The following is a 19,255-nucleotide window of genomic DNA, read 5'->3' on the forward strand; positions in this document are numbered from 1 at the left end:
ACTTTGGGAGACCGAGGTGGGCGGATAACCTGAGGTCAGGAGTTTGAGACCAGTCTGGCCAGCATGGTGAAACCCCGTCTCTACTAAAAATACAAAAAAATATTAGCTAGGCGTGGTGGCACATGCCTGTAGTCCCAGCTACTTGGGAGGCTGAGTCAGGAGAATCACTTGAGCCCGGGAGGCGGAGGTTGCAGTGAGCCGAGATCAAGCCACTGCACTCCAGCCTAGGCAACAGAACAAGACTCTGTCTCAAAAAAAAAAAAAAAAAAAAAAAAAAACAGAAGCTACATAACCTGACTCCTTTACCTGTCCAGGCTCAGAGAAACTTGCCAATTACCCTCACACTGTTGCCTCAGGGGATGTCTTTCTTTTGTAACACATCAGTGCCCCCTTCTGCTTAATCTTTGTATTAATCATGTTTTTAATTTAGTGTATTTTAGGATATTGTCACATCTTAGGGGGCTTGTGAATCCTACAGTAACTGTCCCTGGCAGGATTTGCTTAGTTTTAGAGATAACAACTTGCATTTGAGTCTTGCCATTCATAAACAAACCAACCAATCCAAAGCCCATATCCCTAAACTCCTCCTGTATCTAACTCACACTCCCCTGCCTTAAATCACCCCAGGGCCAGATGCTGCACAACTTAAGAACCACCCCTGTATATCAGAGCTCTCTGATGTTGTTAAAGCTGTCATGTAATATACTCAAGGTTACCTACCCTGCCTTACCCCTTCATCCCTGTGGAAACCAAAGATACTTCCTCCTAAAAAAAAAAAAAAAAAAAAAAGGAAAGACTCTGGGCCATGCTCTTCCTCGCTCCTTTGCCCTCGTGACCAACTCTCGTGCTTCCCCATACGACCCTTCTTGGCATATTGTGCCCCCCCGCCGGCAACTGTAAGAAATTCTTCTTTCAAGGCAGTTGTCTTCGTATCTATCATTTTACCATACCTGGTTAAAACAGAGTCCCAGGTACATATTAAAGCAAGCCTTCATACATGTTGGCCCTCTATCTAAAAGCCTCCTCCCACTCCTTTCCCTTTACCTGGTAATCCCTGTTATTCCCTAGATGCCTGCTTTAAAGAGATTTCCTTTGGTAAATCACCCTGAACCCTCAGACTAGTCTAGACCTCTCTTTTTTTTTTTGAAACGGAGTCTTTGCTCTGTCGCCCAGGCTGGAGTGCAGTGGCACGAACTCGGCTCACTACAAGCTCCGCCTCCCGGGTTTACGCCATTCTCCTGCCTCAGCCTCCCGAGTAGCTGGGACTACAGGCGCCCGCCACCTCGCCCGGCTAGTTTTTTGTATTTTTTAGTAGAGACGGGGTTTCACCAGGTTAGCCAGGATGGTCTCGATCTCCTGACCTTGTGATCCGCCCGTCTCGGCCTCCCAAAGTGCTGGGATTACAGGCGTGAGCCACCGCGCCCGGCCTAGACCTCTCTTTTATATTTTCCTCTTGACATTCAGCATTTATCCCAATTGAAAGTAATAATTATATGTGTGTAATTGTTAGATTATCTGTCTTCCCTAGTAAAAAGTCAGTTTATGGTCTGGGTGCCATGGTTCATGCTTATAATCCCAGCACATTGGGAGGCTGAGGCAGGAGGATCACTTGACCCCGGAGTTTGAAACCATCCTGGGCAACATAGAAAGATGCCATCAATACCAAAAAAAGGAAATTAGTTGAGTGTTAAGGTGCACCAGTCACTCTGGAGGCTGAGGTGGGAGGATCACTTAGTCCAGGAGGTCGAAGCTGTGGTGAGCTGTGATCGTGCCATTGTACTCCAGCCTGGGCAACACAGTGAGAACCTGCCTCAAAAAAAACAAAACAAAAAAACAAAAAAATTTATGAAAACAAAGTTTTGTATTTATCACTGTATCTCCAGTGACTAGCATAATTTTTATTCAATGTTAATTGCATAAAGGAAGGAAGAAAAATCACTTTGGGATACTTCCACTAGACATTCTCTATGCATCATTCCTTTAAAAAAATAATCAGGCTGGGCAAGGTGGCTCATGCTGATAATCTCAGCATTCTGGGGAGGCCGAGGCGGGTGGATCACTTGAAGTCAGGAGTTTGAGACCAGCCTGGCCAACATGGTGAAACACCGTCTCTACTAAAAATACAAAAATTAGCCGGGCATGGTGGCATGTGCCTGTTATCCCAGCTACTTGGGAGGCTGAGGCAGGAGAATCGCTTGAGCCGGGGAGGTGGAGGTTGCAGTGAGCTGAGATTGTGCCACTCCATTACACTCTAGCCTGGGCAACAGAGACAGACTCTTGTCTCAGAAAAAAAATAAAAAGAATTGGCTAGGTGTGGTGGCTTGGGCCTATACTTCCAGCTACTTGGGAGACTGAGACGGGAGGATGGCTTGAAGCCAGGAGTTCAAATCCAGCTTGGGCAGAAAGCAAGACCCCAACTCTAAAAAATAGAAAAACCCTAAGCACCTTTTTTTTTTTTTTTTTTTTTTTTTGAGATAGAGTCTTGCTCTGTGCAGTGGCACAATCTTGGCTCATTGCCACCTCTGCCTCCCAGGTTCAAGTGATTCTCCTGCCTCAGCCTCCTGAGTAGTTGGGATTACAGGCGTGCGCCACCATGTCCAGCTAATTTTTGTATTTTTAGTAGAGACAGGGTTTCGCGATATTGACCAGGCTGGTCTCAAACTCCCAACCTCAGGTGATCTGCCCGCCTTGGCCTCTCAGAGTGCTGGGATTACAGACATGGGCCACCAACCACACCAGGCTTCTTAAGCAGCTTTAAAAGGGAAAAGGTAGTCTAACAAACGTTAAATAATTGAGATTTTATATCATTCCAATTCACAACTAAAATTAATCATTATGTGTACACAGTATTTTACATGATTATCCTTAATGTGCATCTACAACTTGGCTTTCATATTGTTTTTAATTTTTTTAATTTTTTATTTTGATTTGATAGAGAAGAGGGTCTTACTATGTTGGCCAGGCTGGTCTCAAAGTCCTGGCCTCAAGCAATCCTCCTGCCTCAGCCTCCCAAAGTGGTGGGTTTATAGGTGTGCTTTCATATTCTTTAAGTGACTTTAATGGGAAAACTAGTTCAAATATTATTACTTTGGTGGTTAATAACATTCTGTTCTGTTGACATCATTTGTTTAGCTATAGGGAATTACTTGTGTGATATTGCGATTTATAATAGGAAGTATTTGGTCTTCTTGCTCTTTGCTGGCACACAATTCCTAAAGCCTTTGGAATCTCCAAGGTGTCTTTTTATATTCTAATGAGATGACAAGTGGTTGGGGGGCTCCTGGATAGCCTCAGGATGGGGGCTGGTTACCAAGGCAACCAACCATAGGCTCAGAGAGTTGGAACTTTTATTTGGTTTAATCAATCATGTCTATATAATGATGCCTTCATCAAAATCCAAAAGGACCTGGTTGAGGACTTTCCAAATAGCTGAACACATGGTGATTCCTGTAGGGTGGTGCACCTGGAGAGGGTGTGGAAACTCCGCACCTTTTCCCATACACCTTACCCCATGCATCTCTTCTATTTGGCTGTTCATCTTTTTTTTTTTTTAATTAATTTTTGTTCTTTGTCTTTTTTTTTATTTTTATTTTTATTTGACAATTCATCTATATCCTTTGTAATATCCTTTATAATAAACAGTAAATGTAAGTAAAGTATTTCTCTGACTTCTGTGAGGTGCTCTAGCAAATTAAACCAAAGGAGAGAGTAGAGCAGGGACCCTGATTTGTAACCAGTTTGTCAGAAGCACAGACCATAACCTAGGGCTTGAGATTGGCATCTGAAGTAGGTGCAGTTTTGTGGGACTGAGCCTTTAATCTGTGGGACCTGACACTATATCCAGGTATATAGTGTCACAGTTGAACTGAATGGAATTAGGGGACACCCAGTTGATGTCCTCTGCAGAACTGCTTGGTTGGTGTATGGGGAAATACCCCACCACATCTGTTTTTAAAAGTGTTGAGTGGTGAGTGAAAGGAGGAAAAAGTAGATTTTTTTTCCTATATCTCAGAGAACTTATTTCCGTTTTTCCTACTAGGTGTGTTTAGTGTCAGGCCCTTGGTCTGGCCAGTGTCTGTGGCTGCACTTGCTTTTAAGGAATACGTGGGAGGTGGCACACAAGCAGAAGCAAATGTATTCTTACAGAAGCTTCTGCATCAGTTCTCTGTTTCGTCTTTTACCCAGTTTTACCCGGGTACACTGAACCACATGGGATCAGGCGTCCTTCCATGTTTTCCACTTCCTGGTCCATGCTGTGGTCCTATACATTTTGGATTTCGTGATAGAGGCAAGAGTGAGCTACAGAGGAAGAGAGCCTTGACTACTACTCAGAGAAGTTGTTAGCTCTCCTCTTGAGACAGGGTGTGGTCCCACTGTGACACTCTTGTCTTCGAGGGGTGAAGAGAGCACTCATCTGAGGTTAGGGGGCATGAAATAGGTAGAGTCCTTGGTCTGAAGTTGGGATGAGCAACTGTATAAAAATTACTTCACTACTTTTTGGGTTATTTCCACTGGGGAGACAGAATTCTTAGCCCAAAAGAAATCAAGTTTTATGGTGTATATGTTGCTAGTTTGTTTTCCATAAAAAACAGTTTTATAGTATCAGCAACATGTGAGTGTACCTAATTGGCCACAATCCTTTGAAACCATCAAAACACTATTTTGTATTACTTTTTGCTAGTATAATGTGTATAATATTACTTCAGTTTCCTTAAGTAATTCTTTAAGATTTTTAGCTTTATTTACTAGCATACGTTTCATGCATTTAAATGTACAATTCAGTGACTTTTAGAATACTCATAGAGCTTTCTTTGCAACTGTCACCTCAATTTTTAAATTTTTTATTTAAAAACAAATTTATTGACAAATAAAAATTGTTGCCAGGCGCAGTGGCCCACACCTGTAATCCCAGCACTTTGGGAGGCCGAGGCCAGCAGATCCCAAGGTCAGGAGTTTGAAACCAGCCTGGCCAATATGGTGAAGCTCCATCTCTACTGAAAATACAAAAATTAGCCAGGCGTGGTGTCGCGTGCCTGTAGTCCCAGCTACGCAGGAGGTTGAGGCAGAAGAATCGCTTGAACCCAGTAGGCGGAAGTTGCACTGAGCCCAGATCATGCCACTACACTCCAGCCTGGGTGACAGAGTAACACTCCATCTGCAAAAAAAAAAAAATGTTTATGGTATACAACATGATGTTTTTAAAATGTTTATAGGCTGGGCGCGGTGGTTTATGCCTGTAATCCCAGCATTTTGAGAGGCCGCGGGCGGAACACCTGAGATTGGGAATTTGAGACTAGCCTGACCAACATGGAGAAACCGCATCTCTACTAAAAATACAAAAGTAGCCGGCCGTGGTGGCGCATGCCTATAATCCCAGCTACTCAGGAGGCTGAGGCAGGAAAATCGCTTAAACCCAGGAGGCGGAGGTTGCAGTGAGCCTAGATCGCACCATTGTACTCCAGCCTGGCCAACAAGAGCGAAACTCCACGTCAAAAAAAGGAAAAATACTAGGCCGGGCACGGTGGCTCAAACCTGTAATCCCAGCACTTTGGGAGGCCGAGGCGGGCGGATCACGAGGTCAGGAGATCGAGACCATCCTGGCTAACACAGTGAAACCCCGTCTCTACTAAAAAAATACAAAAAAAAAAAAACCTAGCCGGCGTGGTGGCCGGGGCCTGTAGTCTCAGCTCCTCGGGAGGCTGAGGCAGGAGAATGGCATGAACCCGGGAGGCGGAGCTTGCAGTGAGCTAAGATCCGGCCACTGCACTCCAGCCCAGGTGACAGAGCGAGACTCCGTCTCAAAAAAAAAAAAAAAAAGAAGAAGAAGAAAAAAAAGAAATATGTTTATATTGTGCAGTGGTTATATCATGTTAACATGCTAATTAACATGGATTACATCACATACTTATTGTTTGTGGTGAGAACACTTAGAATCTACCCTTGTGGCAAGTTTCTTTTCTTTTTTGAGACGGAGTTTCGCTCTCATTGCCCAGGCTGGATGGAGTACAGTGGTGCGATCTCAGCCCACTGCAACCTCCGCCTCCCGGTTCAAGTGATTCTTCTGCCTCAGCCTCCTGAATAGCTGTACAGGCAACCACCATCATACCTGGCTAATTTTTGTATTTTTGTAGAGATGGGGTTTCACTATGTTGGCCAGGCTGGTCGTGAACTCCTGACCTCAGGTGATCTGCCCTCCTCAGCCTCCCAAAGTGCTGGGATTACAGGCCTGAGCCACCGTTCCCAGCCAGTGGCAACTTTGAAGTATATAACACATTGTTATTAACTATAGTCACCATATTGTTTCAGGTCTTATGTTTAAGTCTTGAATATATTTTGAGTTGATTTTTGTGTATTGTATGTGATATATTACTCATTATATACTTTTATCATTGGGTAAATTAGTAGAGTGGTTTGACATTATTGGATAAAATTATCTTAATGTTTTCTTTTTTCAGCGTTGTAGAATGAATGAAGACACTGGCACTGATTATATAACACCTTGGCAGCTATCTCAAGTCGTTGATGGTGGAGGTATTGGAATTATAGAAGAAAGCAAACACACAAATTTGACTAAAGGCGATTTTGTGACTTCTTTCTATTGGCCCTGGCAAACCAAAGTTATTCTGGATGGAAATAACCTTGAAAAGGTGATATATATATGAATGTATCTGATTTTTTTTTTCCCTGTGTAATTCTTACTTTGTGCATTTGATATTCAGTTGTGTTTGTAATCAGGGAAAAATAAAAGCATATATTTTCTTTTAGCTAGCTGCCAAAATGCGGAAAGCCTTTGTTCCTTTTCCACTGTTAGCTGTATAGGGAAGTTTAAATTTTCCTTCTGAAGGTTTGATAATTGAGCCTGCTAAAATAAACTGACAGTAAACAGATTAACAGGAGAAAAACCATTTTAATTCATGTATGTGCACTGGAGACTCACGGAAGAATAGAAGACTCAAAGGAGGGACCAGAGGGTTGAAGGTTTTTTGTTGTTGTTGTTTCTTTGCTTGTTTGTTTGTTTTAGAGATGGGGTATCACTGTGTTGCCCCATCTGGTCTCAAACTCCTAGGCTCAAGCAGTCCTCCCACCTCAGCCTCCCAAAGTGCTGAGATTACAGGTGTGAACTTGAAGTTCTTATAGCTTAAAGGAATGGGACTTGAGGCTTTTGGGGGAAATGGCAACAAAAAGGGAAAGGGGAGGAATTGCGTGGTAAACAAAGTTTGTCTTATTGTAGATAAAGTCTCTCAGGTAATAAAAGTTGTTTCAGAGCAGCAGCCAAAAGAATAGGCAATAGCCCGACTGGGTCTGCTAATGACTTTATTTATGTATTTAGAGACAGCGTCTCACTCTGTCACCCAGGCTGGAGTGATCTTGGCTCACTGCAACCTCTGCCTCCTGGGTTTAAGTGATCTTCCCACCTCAGTCTCCCGAGTAGCTGGGATTACAGGTGTGCACCACCACGCCCAGCTAATTTTTTGTATTTTTAGTAGAGACAGGGTTTTGCCGTGTTGGCCAGGCTGGTCTCAAGCTCCTGACCTCAAGTGATCTGTCCGCCTCAGTCTCCCAAAGTGCTGGGATTACAAGCGTGAGTCACCATGCCCAGCCATTTTTATAAAACTTTGTGTAGAAACAAGAGTCTTACCATATTGCCCAGGCTAGTCTTGAACTCCTGGCCTCAACCGATCCTCCCGCCTCAGCCCCAGAAAGTGCTGGGATTACAGTTGTGAACCACTGTGCCCAGCCTTAATGGTACATTTTAAACATCAGTAATGAGAACTGTTGGAATTTGAGTTGATTTTTTTTCTTTTTTTTTTAAGACAGTCTTGCTCTGTTGCCCAGGCTGGAGTGCAGTGGCGTGATCTTGGCTCACTGCAGCCTCTGCCACCCGGGTTCAAGTGATTCTCCTGCCTCAGCCACCCGGGTAGCTGGGATTACAGGCGCCCACCACCACACCCAGCTAATTTTTGTATTTTTAGTAGAGACGGGATTTCAGCATCTTGGCCAGGGTGGTGTTGAACTCCTGACCTCGTGATCCACCCGTCTTGGCCTCCCAAAGTGCTGGGATTACTGGCATGAGCCACCATACCCAGCCAGAGTTGATTTTTATAGATACATGTTTATGTTGGAATTGCTCAAAGACTTAAAAATCCTCCAGTGTTGCCAAGTATTTTTCTGTTAAGCATTTCCTTTTTTTTTTTCCCCCCCATACTTGGGGCATTAACAGAAAGAATATTTTGTCTCTTATGTGGGAATTGTTTTTAAAAGTTTCTTTTTTTTTTTTTTTTTTTTTGAGACGGAGTCTTGCTTTGTTGTCCAGGCTGGAGTGCGGTGGCACGATCTCGACTCACTCCAACCTCCACCTCCCAGGTTCAAAATTCTCTGCCTCAGCCTCCCGAGTAGCTGGGATTTGGGCACCCGCCACCACACCCAGCTAATTTTTTGTATTTTTAGTAGAGATGGGGTTTCACCATTTTGGCCAGGCTGGTCTTGAACTCCTGACCTTGTGATCCATCCACCTCAGCCTCCCTAAGTGCTGGGATTACAGGCGTGAGCCACCGCACCTGGCCTTAAAGTTTCTTTTTAATATAAAGAGAAGTAATACTGTTTTTTACTCTTTACAAATAAAGTATAGAATTTTAGCAAGATTGATGAATGGTTTACTCTTCTGTAAACCATATTGGGTTGTTTATTATACTGATGGACTGCCATAACAAAATACTACAGGCTGGGTGGTTTAAACAACAGATTTATTTTCTCACAGTTCTGGAAGCTAGAAGTCCAAGATCAGAGTTCTGGAAAATTTGGTTTCTGGGGAGGCCCCTCTTCCTGGATTGCAGATGGCCACCTTCTTGCTGTGTCCTCAGGCAGTCTTTCCTCTGTGGGTGTGCAGAGAGATAGATCTTGTTTTGTTTCTTCTTCTTCTAAGGACACACAAGTCCATTTTGTTTTTGTTTTTGTTTTTTTCCTTTGAGATGGAGTCTTACTCTGTCACCCAGGCTGGAGTGCAGTGGCATGATCTCAGCTCACTGCAACCATTGCCTCCTGGGTTCAAGTGATTCTCCTGCCTCAGCCTCCCAAGTAGCTGGGATTACAGGCACACACCACCATGCCTTGCTAATTTTTTGTATTTTTAGTAGAGACGGGGTTTCGCCATGTTGGCTAGGCTGGTCTCGAACTCCTGCCCTCAGGTGATCTGCCTGCCTCAGTCTCCCAAAGTGCTGAGATTACAGATGTGAGCCACTGTACCCAGCCAGGACACAAGTCTTGTTGGACTAGGACCCCACCTTTATGTCCTCATTCAATTCTAAATATCTCCTTTAAGTCCCTGTTTCCAAATAAAGTCACACTGGGGCTTAGGGCTTTACTATATAAATGTTACGGGGACACAATTCAGTCCATAACACATTGTCTCTACTTTGTTGTCTCAAAACAGGAATTCCTAGTATTTTTAAAGAGTATATATTTTATTTTAGGTAGACCCACAACTTGTGAATGGACACCTTTCATATTTTCTTGGAGCTATAGGTATGCCTGGTTTGACTTCCTTGATTGGGATACAGGAAAAAGGTCATATAACTGCTGGATCTAAAAAGACAATGGTTGTCAGTGGGGCTGCAGGTGCCTGTGGATCTGTGGCTGGGCAGGTAAACTTTCTGAGAATTATATGATTTTCTGATTATTTGAGGATTGTTATAATTCATAATTGAAATTCTGGATATATGTATACCATTAAAAATATAAAATTGGATAATTTTTTTTTTTTTTTTTTTGAGACAGAGTCTCCAGGCTGGAGTGCAGTGGCACAATCTTGGCTCACTGCAACCTCTGCCTCCTGGGTTCAAGAGATTCTCATGCCTCAGCCTCGAGAGTAGCTGGGACTACAGGTGTGTGCCACCACACTTGGCTAATTTTTGTATTTTTAGTAGAGATGGGGTTTTGCCATGTTGGCCAAGCTGGTCTTGAACTCCTGGCCTCAAGGGATCCACCTGCTTTGGCTCCCAAAGTTCTGGGATTATAGGCGTGAGCTACCATGCCCAGCCAAAATTGAATAAATTTATAATGACTTTCACACGTTTCTTGTAGAAATGGGTGTGTTTTTTTTTTGCCTACTTAGACTCTCTTAATAACAGTAATAAAAAAATGCAGATTTTAGTGTCTTACTCTCTGTTAACCAAAAATAGATGTAGTAAATGCTAAAGCTTTGCTTTCATTATTATAAGGAAGAGAATGATAGAGAAGCTGTTTGGAATTCATGAATTAAAAGTCAAACTCACATTTTAAATTAATATCCTCAAATAAGAAACCACTTACTGAATTCTAGAAGTGTAAACATTTTGATAGAATTTTATGAAGTCGGCCTGGCACAGTGGCTCACGCCTGCAACCCCAGTGCTTTGGGAGGCCAAGGTGGCAGGATTACTTGAGGACAGGAGCTCAAGACCAGCCTGGGCAACATAGTAAGACTCTTTAGTAAATAAATTAGCCCAGTGTGGCAGCACTCCTGTTGTCCTAACTATTTGAGAGGCTGAGGCAGGAAGAGTACTTGAGCACAAGAGTTTGAAGTTACAGCGAGCTATGAATATACCACTGTACTCCAGCCTGGGTGACAGAGTGAGACCCTGTTTCTTTGGGGAAAAAAAAAAAAAAAAAAAAAAATCTTATAAAAGTACATCCTTTTATAAATAATAGCCTTTATAGATTGAAACCATTGAAAACAAACATTGTGTCTGAGCTGTGATTTTAGTTTGCCACAAGCCTGAAAAATAATGAATTGCATGTGATGCTTTGGGTCTGATTATTTATTCCTTTTATGAAATTAGATTTAAGTTGTGAAATTTTATTTTTTAAATTTAGTTATTCTTTGATTTTATATTTTTCAATGACTGAAAGCCAAAAATTGTGAGATTTTAACATTTAAACTACAGATGGTCCCCAACTTATGATGGTTCTACTTTACAATGATGCAAAAGCCCTATGCATTCAGTAGAAGCCATACTTTGAATTTTGAATTTTGGTCTTTTCCCAGGCTAGTGATATCAGTATGACACTCTCTCGAGATGCTGGGCAGCAGCAACAAGCTGTAACTCCCGGTCAGCCACTGTATGTGGCTGAACAACTCCGTGAATCATGCCCAGCTGGAGTGGATGTTTATTTTGACAATGACCATGAGGGTAAACAACTGGTACTCTACGGTGTACTGTATTGCCACATGGTTTTGCCCAGCCATAAGTGTTCTGAGCACATTTTAGGTAGGCTAGGCTAAGCTATGATGTTCAGTAGGTTAGGTATATTAAATGCATTTTTTGCTTAGGATATTTTCAACTAACAATGGTTTTGGCTGGGCGCAGCGTCTCACGCCTGTAATCCCAGCACTTTGGGAGGCCGAGGCGGGCGGAGCACGAGGTCAGGAGATCGAGACCATCCTGGATAACACGGTGAAACCCCATCTCTACTAAAAAATATAAAAAAATTAGCCGGGCATGGTGGCAGGCGCCTGTAGTCCCAGCTACTTGGGAGGCTGAAGCAGGAGAATGGTGTGAACCCAGGAGGCGGAGCTGGCAGTGAGCCAAGATCGTGCCACGGCGCACCAGCCTGGGGGACAGAGCAAAGATTCCGTCTCAAAAAAAAAAAAAAAAAAAAGATGGTTTTATTGGGACATATCCCCATCATAAGTTGAGGAACATAAGTCTAACTTTGTTCAATTTTAATAATTTTTTTTTGGGGATGACATTGTCTGCCCTCAGTTCTTTTACTTTCAAATTACTCTTCATTAAAAGCAGCGTAATCTAACCTAAATTGTAATGAACACTGTCATATACCTGTAACATCTTGCATACTTGTATATTTTTACATTTAAATGTGACAATATAAAGCCATTTAATCTTCAAATTTCCCCCCTAGATTGGCCATTTGTTAGGTTGTTCCAGAGTGGTGGGGATTTGTGGAACACATGAGAAATGCGTCCTCTTGACCTCAGAACTGGGCTTTGATGCTGCAATTAATTATAAAAAAGAGAATGTGGCAGAACAACTCCGTGAATCATGCCCAGCTGGAGTGGATGTTTATTTTGACAATGTTGGTGGTAACATCAGTGATACAGTGATAAGTCAGGTGGTTTGCTGATTTCTATTACAAATTTGAATACTGCATTTTATATGTTGTGATATCTTTTTGCCTAATACTGAGAAAAAAATTTATAAAATTGGAGGGATTATTGTGACTTAATGTGATGATCAGTATTGTATTTAAGTGATACAAAAGAGCTTGCTGATACCTACTTCCCTTTACTTGCAGATTTGTACTATGAACTTCAATTTCAGTTATTTGCTACCAATATTATATTTTTCACTTTTGGTTTATTTTTGTGAAAAATTACGGTTGCATTGTTGAAATAGTGAAGCTCTGACCCCTAACTCACCACTGACCAACTCACAGCTATGGCCCCAGACCTTGTGTAGAGAATGGATTTCACAGACTGCATGTATTTATGTATATTTACTAACAATATTATAAAATATCAACGTGAGTTATTAACACTACATAGTCCTTTGCTGCATCTAAAATTATTTGCAGTTGAGATTATTAAATTATTTAAATCCAAAAAAATACACTAATAAGTAGCAACAACAACTAATGTAATTCTTTTGCTGATTACCAAACATTTATTTGCCTCTGTGTTCCTTTGGAATATAATTATTTCTAGCTAGTTCAAATTCTCAAATACCTTTAACAGGTAAATTAAAAAAAAAAAATCGAACTAGTTGACAAAAAGGATTAAATAGTCAAGGAGGCTTTCATTATGGCAGCCATAAAATCAGTAAACATAGGAACGGGGTATTTTATCATCATCTTTCTTTGTGCAGATGAATGAGAACAGCCATATCATCCTGTGTGGTCAAATTTCTCAGTACAACAAAGATGTGCCTTATCCTCCCCCACTATCCCCTGCTATAGAGGCACTCCAGAAAGAAAGAAACATCACAAGGTATGTTCTTCCTCTTTGCCCTTATTACCGGTTCATGGGGTTTTAAATATCATAGATGTGTATGAAATCTATTGTTCTTCATAGACACTTTTTCTTTATTAAATAAAACCTTAGGTCAGGTGTGGTGGCTTGCACCTGTAATCCTAGCACTTTGGGAGGCTGAGACGGCATCCCAAAGCAAGCAAGGTAGATTGCTTGAGGCCAGGAGTTCAAAACTAGCCTGGCCAACATGGTGAAACCCCATCTCTACTAAAAATACAAAAAATTAGCCAGGCGTGGTCGTGGGCGCCTGTAATCCCAGCTACTTGGGAGGCTGAGGCAGGAGAATCACTTGAACCCGGGAGACGGAGGTTGCAGTGAGCCAAGATCACGCCACTGTACTCCATCCAGCCTGGGCAACGAGAACGAAACTCCGTCTCAAAAAGAAAGCTTTAAAATACACATTTTTTAAGCCCATTCAATATTTAGGTTTTGGCTAAGTAGCTCCCTGAAAACATACTTACTGGCTTTGACTGGCCTGGGTTAGGTCACATAAGGGTCGAGAAAGGATGTTACCCACAAAGGAAAAATCACGGTGCTATTAACCAATGGGGTTGTAGATACTGGGCAGGTAAAAACTTATTATTTTGAAATGCCGTCTCGCTCAGCCGCCCAGGCTGGAGTATAGTGGCACGATCTCAGCTCACTTTTACCACCATCTTCCAGGTTAAAGCGATTCTCCTGTCTCAGCCTCCCGAGTAGCTGGGACTACAGGCACCTGCCATCATGCACAGCTAATTTTTATGTTTTAGTAGAGACGGGGGTTTCACCGTGTTGGCCAGGCTGGTCTTGAACTCCTGACCTCAGGTGATCTGCCCACCTCGGCCTCCCAAAGTGTTAGGATTACAGGCGTGAGCCACTGCGCCTGGCAACAAAAATTATTAATAGAAGTCTTCTACAGTTATACCTGTAACTCCGCATAAAACTGTATCTGACCAGACTCAATGTGATTATGTCCTAATATTTTAAGGATTAACAGATATTAGAATTCTGGAATGGTTTGATCTTGGAATACCACTCCCATCATATTCTCTGATCATGATCCTTTTCTTCCTCACTGCAGGGAAAGATTTCTGGTGTTAAATTATAAAGACAAATTTGAGCCTGGCATTCTACAGCTGAGTCAGTGGTTTAAAGAAGGAAAGCTAAAGGTAGAATTTCTATTCTTTATCAATATAATTCTTCCTGCTACTTGATATAATTTTGCATTATTTAAATGTACTATAGCAAACATATTAGTTTCATTATAAAAATTCCTACAAAAGAAAAGTATGCTGAATATTATAAATTAACTCTACCTCCCAGGTGAGTATAACCTCCTGATTAACAAACCCTTAACAAACCCTTGTTTGTTATTCCCTTTATCTAAAATTTTTTGGCTTTACTTTCCATAGATTATATTACAAAATCAATAGGTTTTCTCCCAAATGTAAAATTGTTATGTTTATTAATTTAACAATTATTTATGGGATGCTACTATGTGTTAGAAGCTGTGCTTTCTCAAAAATCATGTAAGCACCTCCTGATGCCTTTACCACCATACTTCTTCCCTGTCCTCCCTGGACATCCTAATGTATGTCTTAGTTGTTGATTGAAAGTCAGGAGTTATTAATCTGGGCTTCAGACATACTGGCCTAGGCTGTTCTTTTTTTTTTTTTTTGAGACAGAGTCTCCCTTTGTCACCCAGGTTGTAGTGCAGTGGCGCAATCTCGGCTCACTGCAACCTCTGCCTCCTGGGTTCAAGCGATTCTCCTGCCTCAGCCTCCTGAGTAGCTAGGATTACAGGCATGTGCCACTCGCTCAGCTAATTTTTGCATTTTTAGTAGCGATGGGGTTTCACCATGTTGGCCAGGCTGGTCTCGAACTCCTGACCTCAAGTGATCTGCCCATCTCAGCCTCCCAAAATGCTGGGATTACAGGTGTGAACCACTGCACCCAGACTGGCCTAGGCTATTCTTGAAACCTGCAAATGATAGGCAAAGTTGTACCTTTGTATACTTCTGTACTTTTCCTGTTTTAGAGTGTATAGCTTGTGATCTGTTACTAATTGAAGAGATTAAACAACGGGAAAATAGGATATTACTTTAAAAAAATCAATTGATAGGAAGCTTTTCTGGACTACCTACATGAAATAAAGAGTATCTATTTTTAGACAGAAGGTGCTAAATAGTATTGCTGCCTTTTGTAAGTATGGAAACTATTATATAGAAACATTGAAGTTTAAAGACTATTAAATCTACCTATTTTGATTTACAGATTAAGGAGACGGTGATAAATGGGTTGGAAAACATGGGAGGTAAGATGAATGTAGACTTATTTATTATATACATGTGCTCAGCACACAAAGATAAACTTTTTTTTTTTTTTGAGACGGAGTCTCGCCCTGTCGTCCAGGCTGGAAACAGTGCAGTGGCGCGATCTCAGCTCACTGGAAGCTCCATCTCCCGGGCTGATGCCATTCTCTTGCCTCAGCTCCCAAGTAGCAGGGACTACAGGTGCCCACCAGCACACCGGGCTAATTTTTTGTATTTTTAGTAGAGACGGGGTTTCACTGTCATAGCCAGGATGGTCCCAATCTCCTGACCTCGTGATCTGCCCGCCTCGGCCTCCCAAAGTGCTGGGATTACAGGTGTGAGCCACCATGCCTGGCCCTTTTTTTTTTTTTTTTTGAGATGGAGTCTTGCTCTGTCTCCCAGGGTGGAGTGCAGTGGTGTGATCTTGGCTCACTGCAACCTCCACCTCCCGAGATCAAGCAATTCTCCTGCCTCAGTGTACCAAGTAGCTGGAACCACAGGCGTGCACTAGCATGCCTGGCTAATTTTTGTATTTTTAGTAGAGACAGGGTTTCAACATATTGGCCAGGCTGGTCTTGAACTCCTGAACTAAAGTGATTTGCCTGTCTCGGCCTCTCAAAGTGCTGGGATTACAGGTGTGACTCACCCAACAGGCCAAAGTCTTTTATCTTTTTATCTTTTAATGCTACCTCTCTGGCCTCCCCTTCCCTGCCCTTCCTTCCCCTTTTTTTTAAAGAGATGATCTTGCTCTGTTGCCCAGGCTGGAGTGCAGTAGCATGATCATAGCTAACTATAACTTATGAACCTATGGGCTCAAGCAATCCTCTTACCAGAGTAGCTGGGACTACAATTACCTGCCACTATGCCCAGCCTTTTTTTTTTTTTTTTTTTTTTAATTTTCCATAGAAACAGGGTCTCACTATATTGTCCAGGCAACTCCTGGCCTCAAATGATCCTCCTGCCTTAGCCTCCCAAAGTGCTGGAATTTACAGGTGGGAATGCCTGGCCCTTTTTTTAATTTTTGAGGTAGGGCCATGCTCTGTCACCCGGGCTGGAGTGCAGTGGTGCGATCATGGTTCACTGCAGCCTCTCCCTCCCAGGCTCAGATGATGCTTCCACCTCAGCCCCTGGAGTAGCTGGGACTACAGGCACACACCACCACTCCCAGCTGATTTTTGTATTTTTAGTAGAGATGGGGTTTCATCATGTTGGTCAGGCTGGTCTCAAACTCAAGTGATCCGCCCACCTTGGCCTCCCAAAGTGCTGGGATTACAGTTGCGAGGCCCCATGCCTGGCCTTCACTGACATTTTATTCCCATATTTTTTTTGCTTCTAGTCTTCAGATACTGTAAATTAGATACCAATTAAATATTTTCAGTATAGGCAAAACTTTTTTTAAGATGTTAATTGGGTTTGTGTATAACTTTTTACTTGAGATTTCTTTTTTTGAGACCCAGTCTTGCTCTGTCACCCAGGCTAGAGTGCAGTGGCGGGATCTCAGCTCACTGCAAGCTCCGCCTCCCGGGTTTACACTATTCTCCTGCCTCAGCCTCCCAAGTAACTGGGACTACAGGCGCCCGCCACCTCGCCCCACTAGTTTTTTTTGGTATTTTTTAGTAGAGACGGGGTTTCACCGTGTTAGCCAGGATGGTCTCGATCTCCTGACCTCGTGATCTGCCCATCTCGGCCTCCCAAAGTGCTGGGATTACAGGCTTGAGCCACCGCGCCTGGCCGAGATTTCTTTTCATGACAGTTTTCTATGCTTAATATTGAAAATCACTGAAAAAGTTATTGAAGATAATTTTTTGTGTTGTACCTTTTGGAAACAAGTATGATAGTGACATTTACCTTTTCAGATAATCTACTTTCTCTTTTTCCAGCTGCATTCCAGTCCATGATGACAGGAGGCAACATTGGAAAGCAGATAGTTTGCATTTCAGAAGAAATCTCTTTGTAATTGCCGTAAATGTCTTCAAGGCAATCATAGATTTCTTTTCCATTTTGCATATTTTCAAAGATACATTAAAAAATGCTTAGAATATACATAGCTCTTGATTTAAATGTGATCATAGGTGTTATTTTTAGTTGCATAGGGGATTTGATACAACCATTAATGGATCACACACAATAGGTTTTTAATAGTAACTTTTAGTAATTACTTTTATTAATTTAAAAGAATGCTTGAGAGGCACTTCGTAAAGATTTGTTAAACTGGAAAAGTTTTACATGATCTGATACAACCATTAATGAATCATACACAATAGGTTTTAAAAAATAATAACTTTTATTAATTTAAAATAGAATGCTTAAAATAGAATACTTGAGAGGCACTTAGTAAAGATTTGTTGAACTGGAAATGTTTTACATGATTCTTAAACTGAAACTTGATGTAAAAATAGAATTGAGATGGCCTTTTTTTCACATTGTAGACAGAAAAGAGACTTAATGGTATGATGTGTACATAGGGACTAGGGGCAGGATTGGGGGGTTTCAGAGCTTGTGTAACAGTTTTTGGGATAGGAGACCAGCGGCTTTGGGTTGGAATTAGTATGGGAAGATAAATAACTTAGGTCGGTTAAGTTGACAAGATTTACTCCAGAGGATGATCTCTTTGTATTTGCCAAATAATTTACTGTATAGCCTAAAACCTCAATATATATTGAGAAAAGTGTATGTTTATTTTAGGTTAGCAGGCACATACTGTCAAATAGTTGTAAAGATTGAGAGCTCAAACCGATGTAAACATCAGGGAGTTTTAGGTGATTAAAAGGATTGACGGCCGGGCCTGATGTCTCAAGCCTGTAATCCTAACACTTTGGGAGGCAGAGGTGGGCAGATCACTTGAGGTCAGGAGTTCGAGACCAGCCTGGCCAACACAATGAAACCCCGTCTCTCTAAAAATACAAAAATTAGCAGGGCATGGTGGTGGGTGCCTGTAATTCCGGCTACTCAAGAGGCTGAGGGTGGAGAATCATTTGAACCTGGGAGGGGGAGGTTGCAATGAGCTGAAATCGCACCATTGCACCCTAGCCTGGGCGACAAGAGTGAAATTCCGTCTCAAAAAACAAAAACAGATTGACAATAAAGACAGTTTCAGAAAATGACTGGGCAAATTAAATGTTTGTAAACATGAATGTTCAGGAACTGATGATATACCTCAAGAGTTTTGTTTTATTAATTGTACTCAACCCTCGCAGAACAGTAAAACTGAAGATTATTGTTTCTGAATGTTTTGGCTTATGATCGTCTGTCTACACACTGCCAATACACTTTTGTATGCAACATTTGTAATAAGTAGATTCAAATTGTGTTGGTAATCAGCCTCTCCAGTTTGAGTGATTCTTTCTTGTTACTTTTCCTGGACCATTTCATCTCCTGAGGGGATTTCACTTTTTCTTTGTATGTTGCCAACTCCCAAATCTCCATCTGTATTTCTCACCTCTTTCTTGAGCACTGGACCTTCACCTCCAAGTAAATATCCTCAACTCTGGATTGGCACCTTATACTCTGCTTTTTCTTTCTTTCTTTCTTTTTTTTTTTTTTTTTGTCTCGCTCTGCCGCCGCCCAGGCTGGAGTGCAGTGGCACGATCTCGGCTCACTGCAAACTCCGCCTCCCGGGTTCAAGCGATTCTTCTGCCTCAGCCTCCAGAGTAGCTAGGATTACAGACGCGTGCCACCACGCCTGGCTAATTTTTGTATTTTTAGTAGAGACGGGGTTTCACTGCGTTAGAATGGTCTCTATCTCCTGACCTCGTGATCCGCCCGCCTTAGCCTCCCAAAGTGCTGGAATTACAGGCGGAGCCAACGAGTCCGGCCTACTCTGCTTTTCTAAAGTGGAATTATCTTCCTCTGAAACGTTTCTCCTTTATTTTAAATCACCATTAGTAATTTGTGTACCCAAACCTGTCATCGAGGCTTATCTTTAACCTTGAAAATCCCTT

At 42.0% G+C, this 19,255-nt stretch overlaps 1 protein-coding gene across 9 annotated transcripts in view; it reads left to right on the plus strand.

Annotated features, from left to right (window-relative positions):
* PTGR2 (prostaglandin reductase 2) overlaps positions 1 to 18,542 on the plus strand; it is a 38,238-nt gene extending 19,696 nt beyond the window's left edge. For 4 of the 9 annotated variants that reach the window (XM_037984697.2, XM_037984698.2, XM_037984696.2 and 1 more), the window contains 7 exons: positions 6,456 to 6,647; positions 9,471 to 9,641; positions 11,898 to 12,107; positions 12,860 to 12,981; positions 14,084 to 14,171; positions 15,277 to 15,316; positions 17,195 to 18,542. In XM_037984697.2, the coding sequence (XP_037840625.1) occupies positions 6,456 to 6,647; positions 9,471 to 9,641; positions 11,898 to 12,107; positions 12,860 to 12,981; positions 14,084 to 14,171; positions 15,277 to 15,316; positions 17,195 to 17,271 (900 nt within the window). In that variant the 3' untranslated portion in view covers positions 17,272 to 18,542. The remainder of the gene's footprint in view (positions 1 to 6,455; positions 6,648 to 9,470; positions 9,642 to 11,897; positions 12,108 to 12,859; positions 12,982 to 14,083; positions 14,172 to 15,276; positions 15,317 to 17,194) is intronic. The other 5 variants (XM_037984703.2, XM_037984702.2, XM_037984704.2 and 2 more) reach the window with 2 other exon arrangements.
* The last annotated feature ends 713 nt before the right edge of the window (positions 18,543 to 19,255 follow it).

This window comes from Chlorocebus sabaeus, chromosome 24 (assembly GCF_047675955.1).
Source record: "Chlorocebus sabaeus isolate Y175 chromosome 24, mChlSab1.0.hap1, whole genome shotgun sequence".
In the NCBI taxonomy this organism is placed as follows: Eukaryota; Metazoa; Chordata; class Mammalia; order Primates; family Cercopithecidae; genus Chlorocebus; species Chlorocebus sabaeus.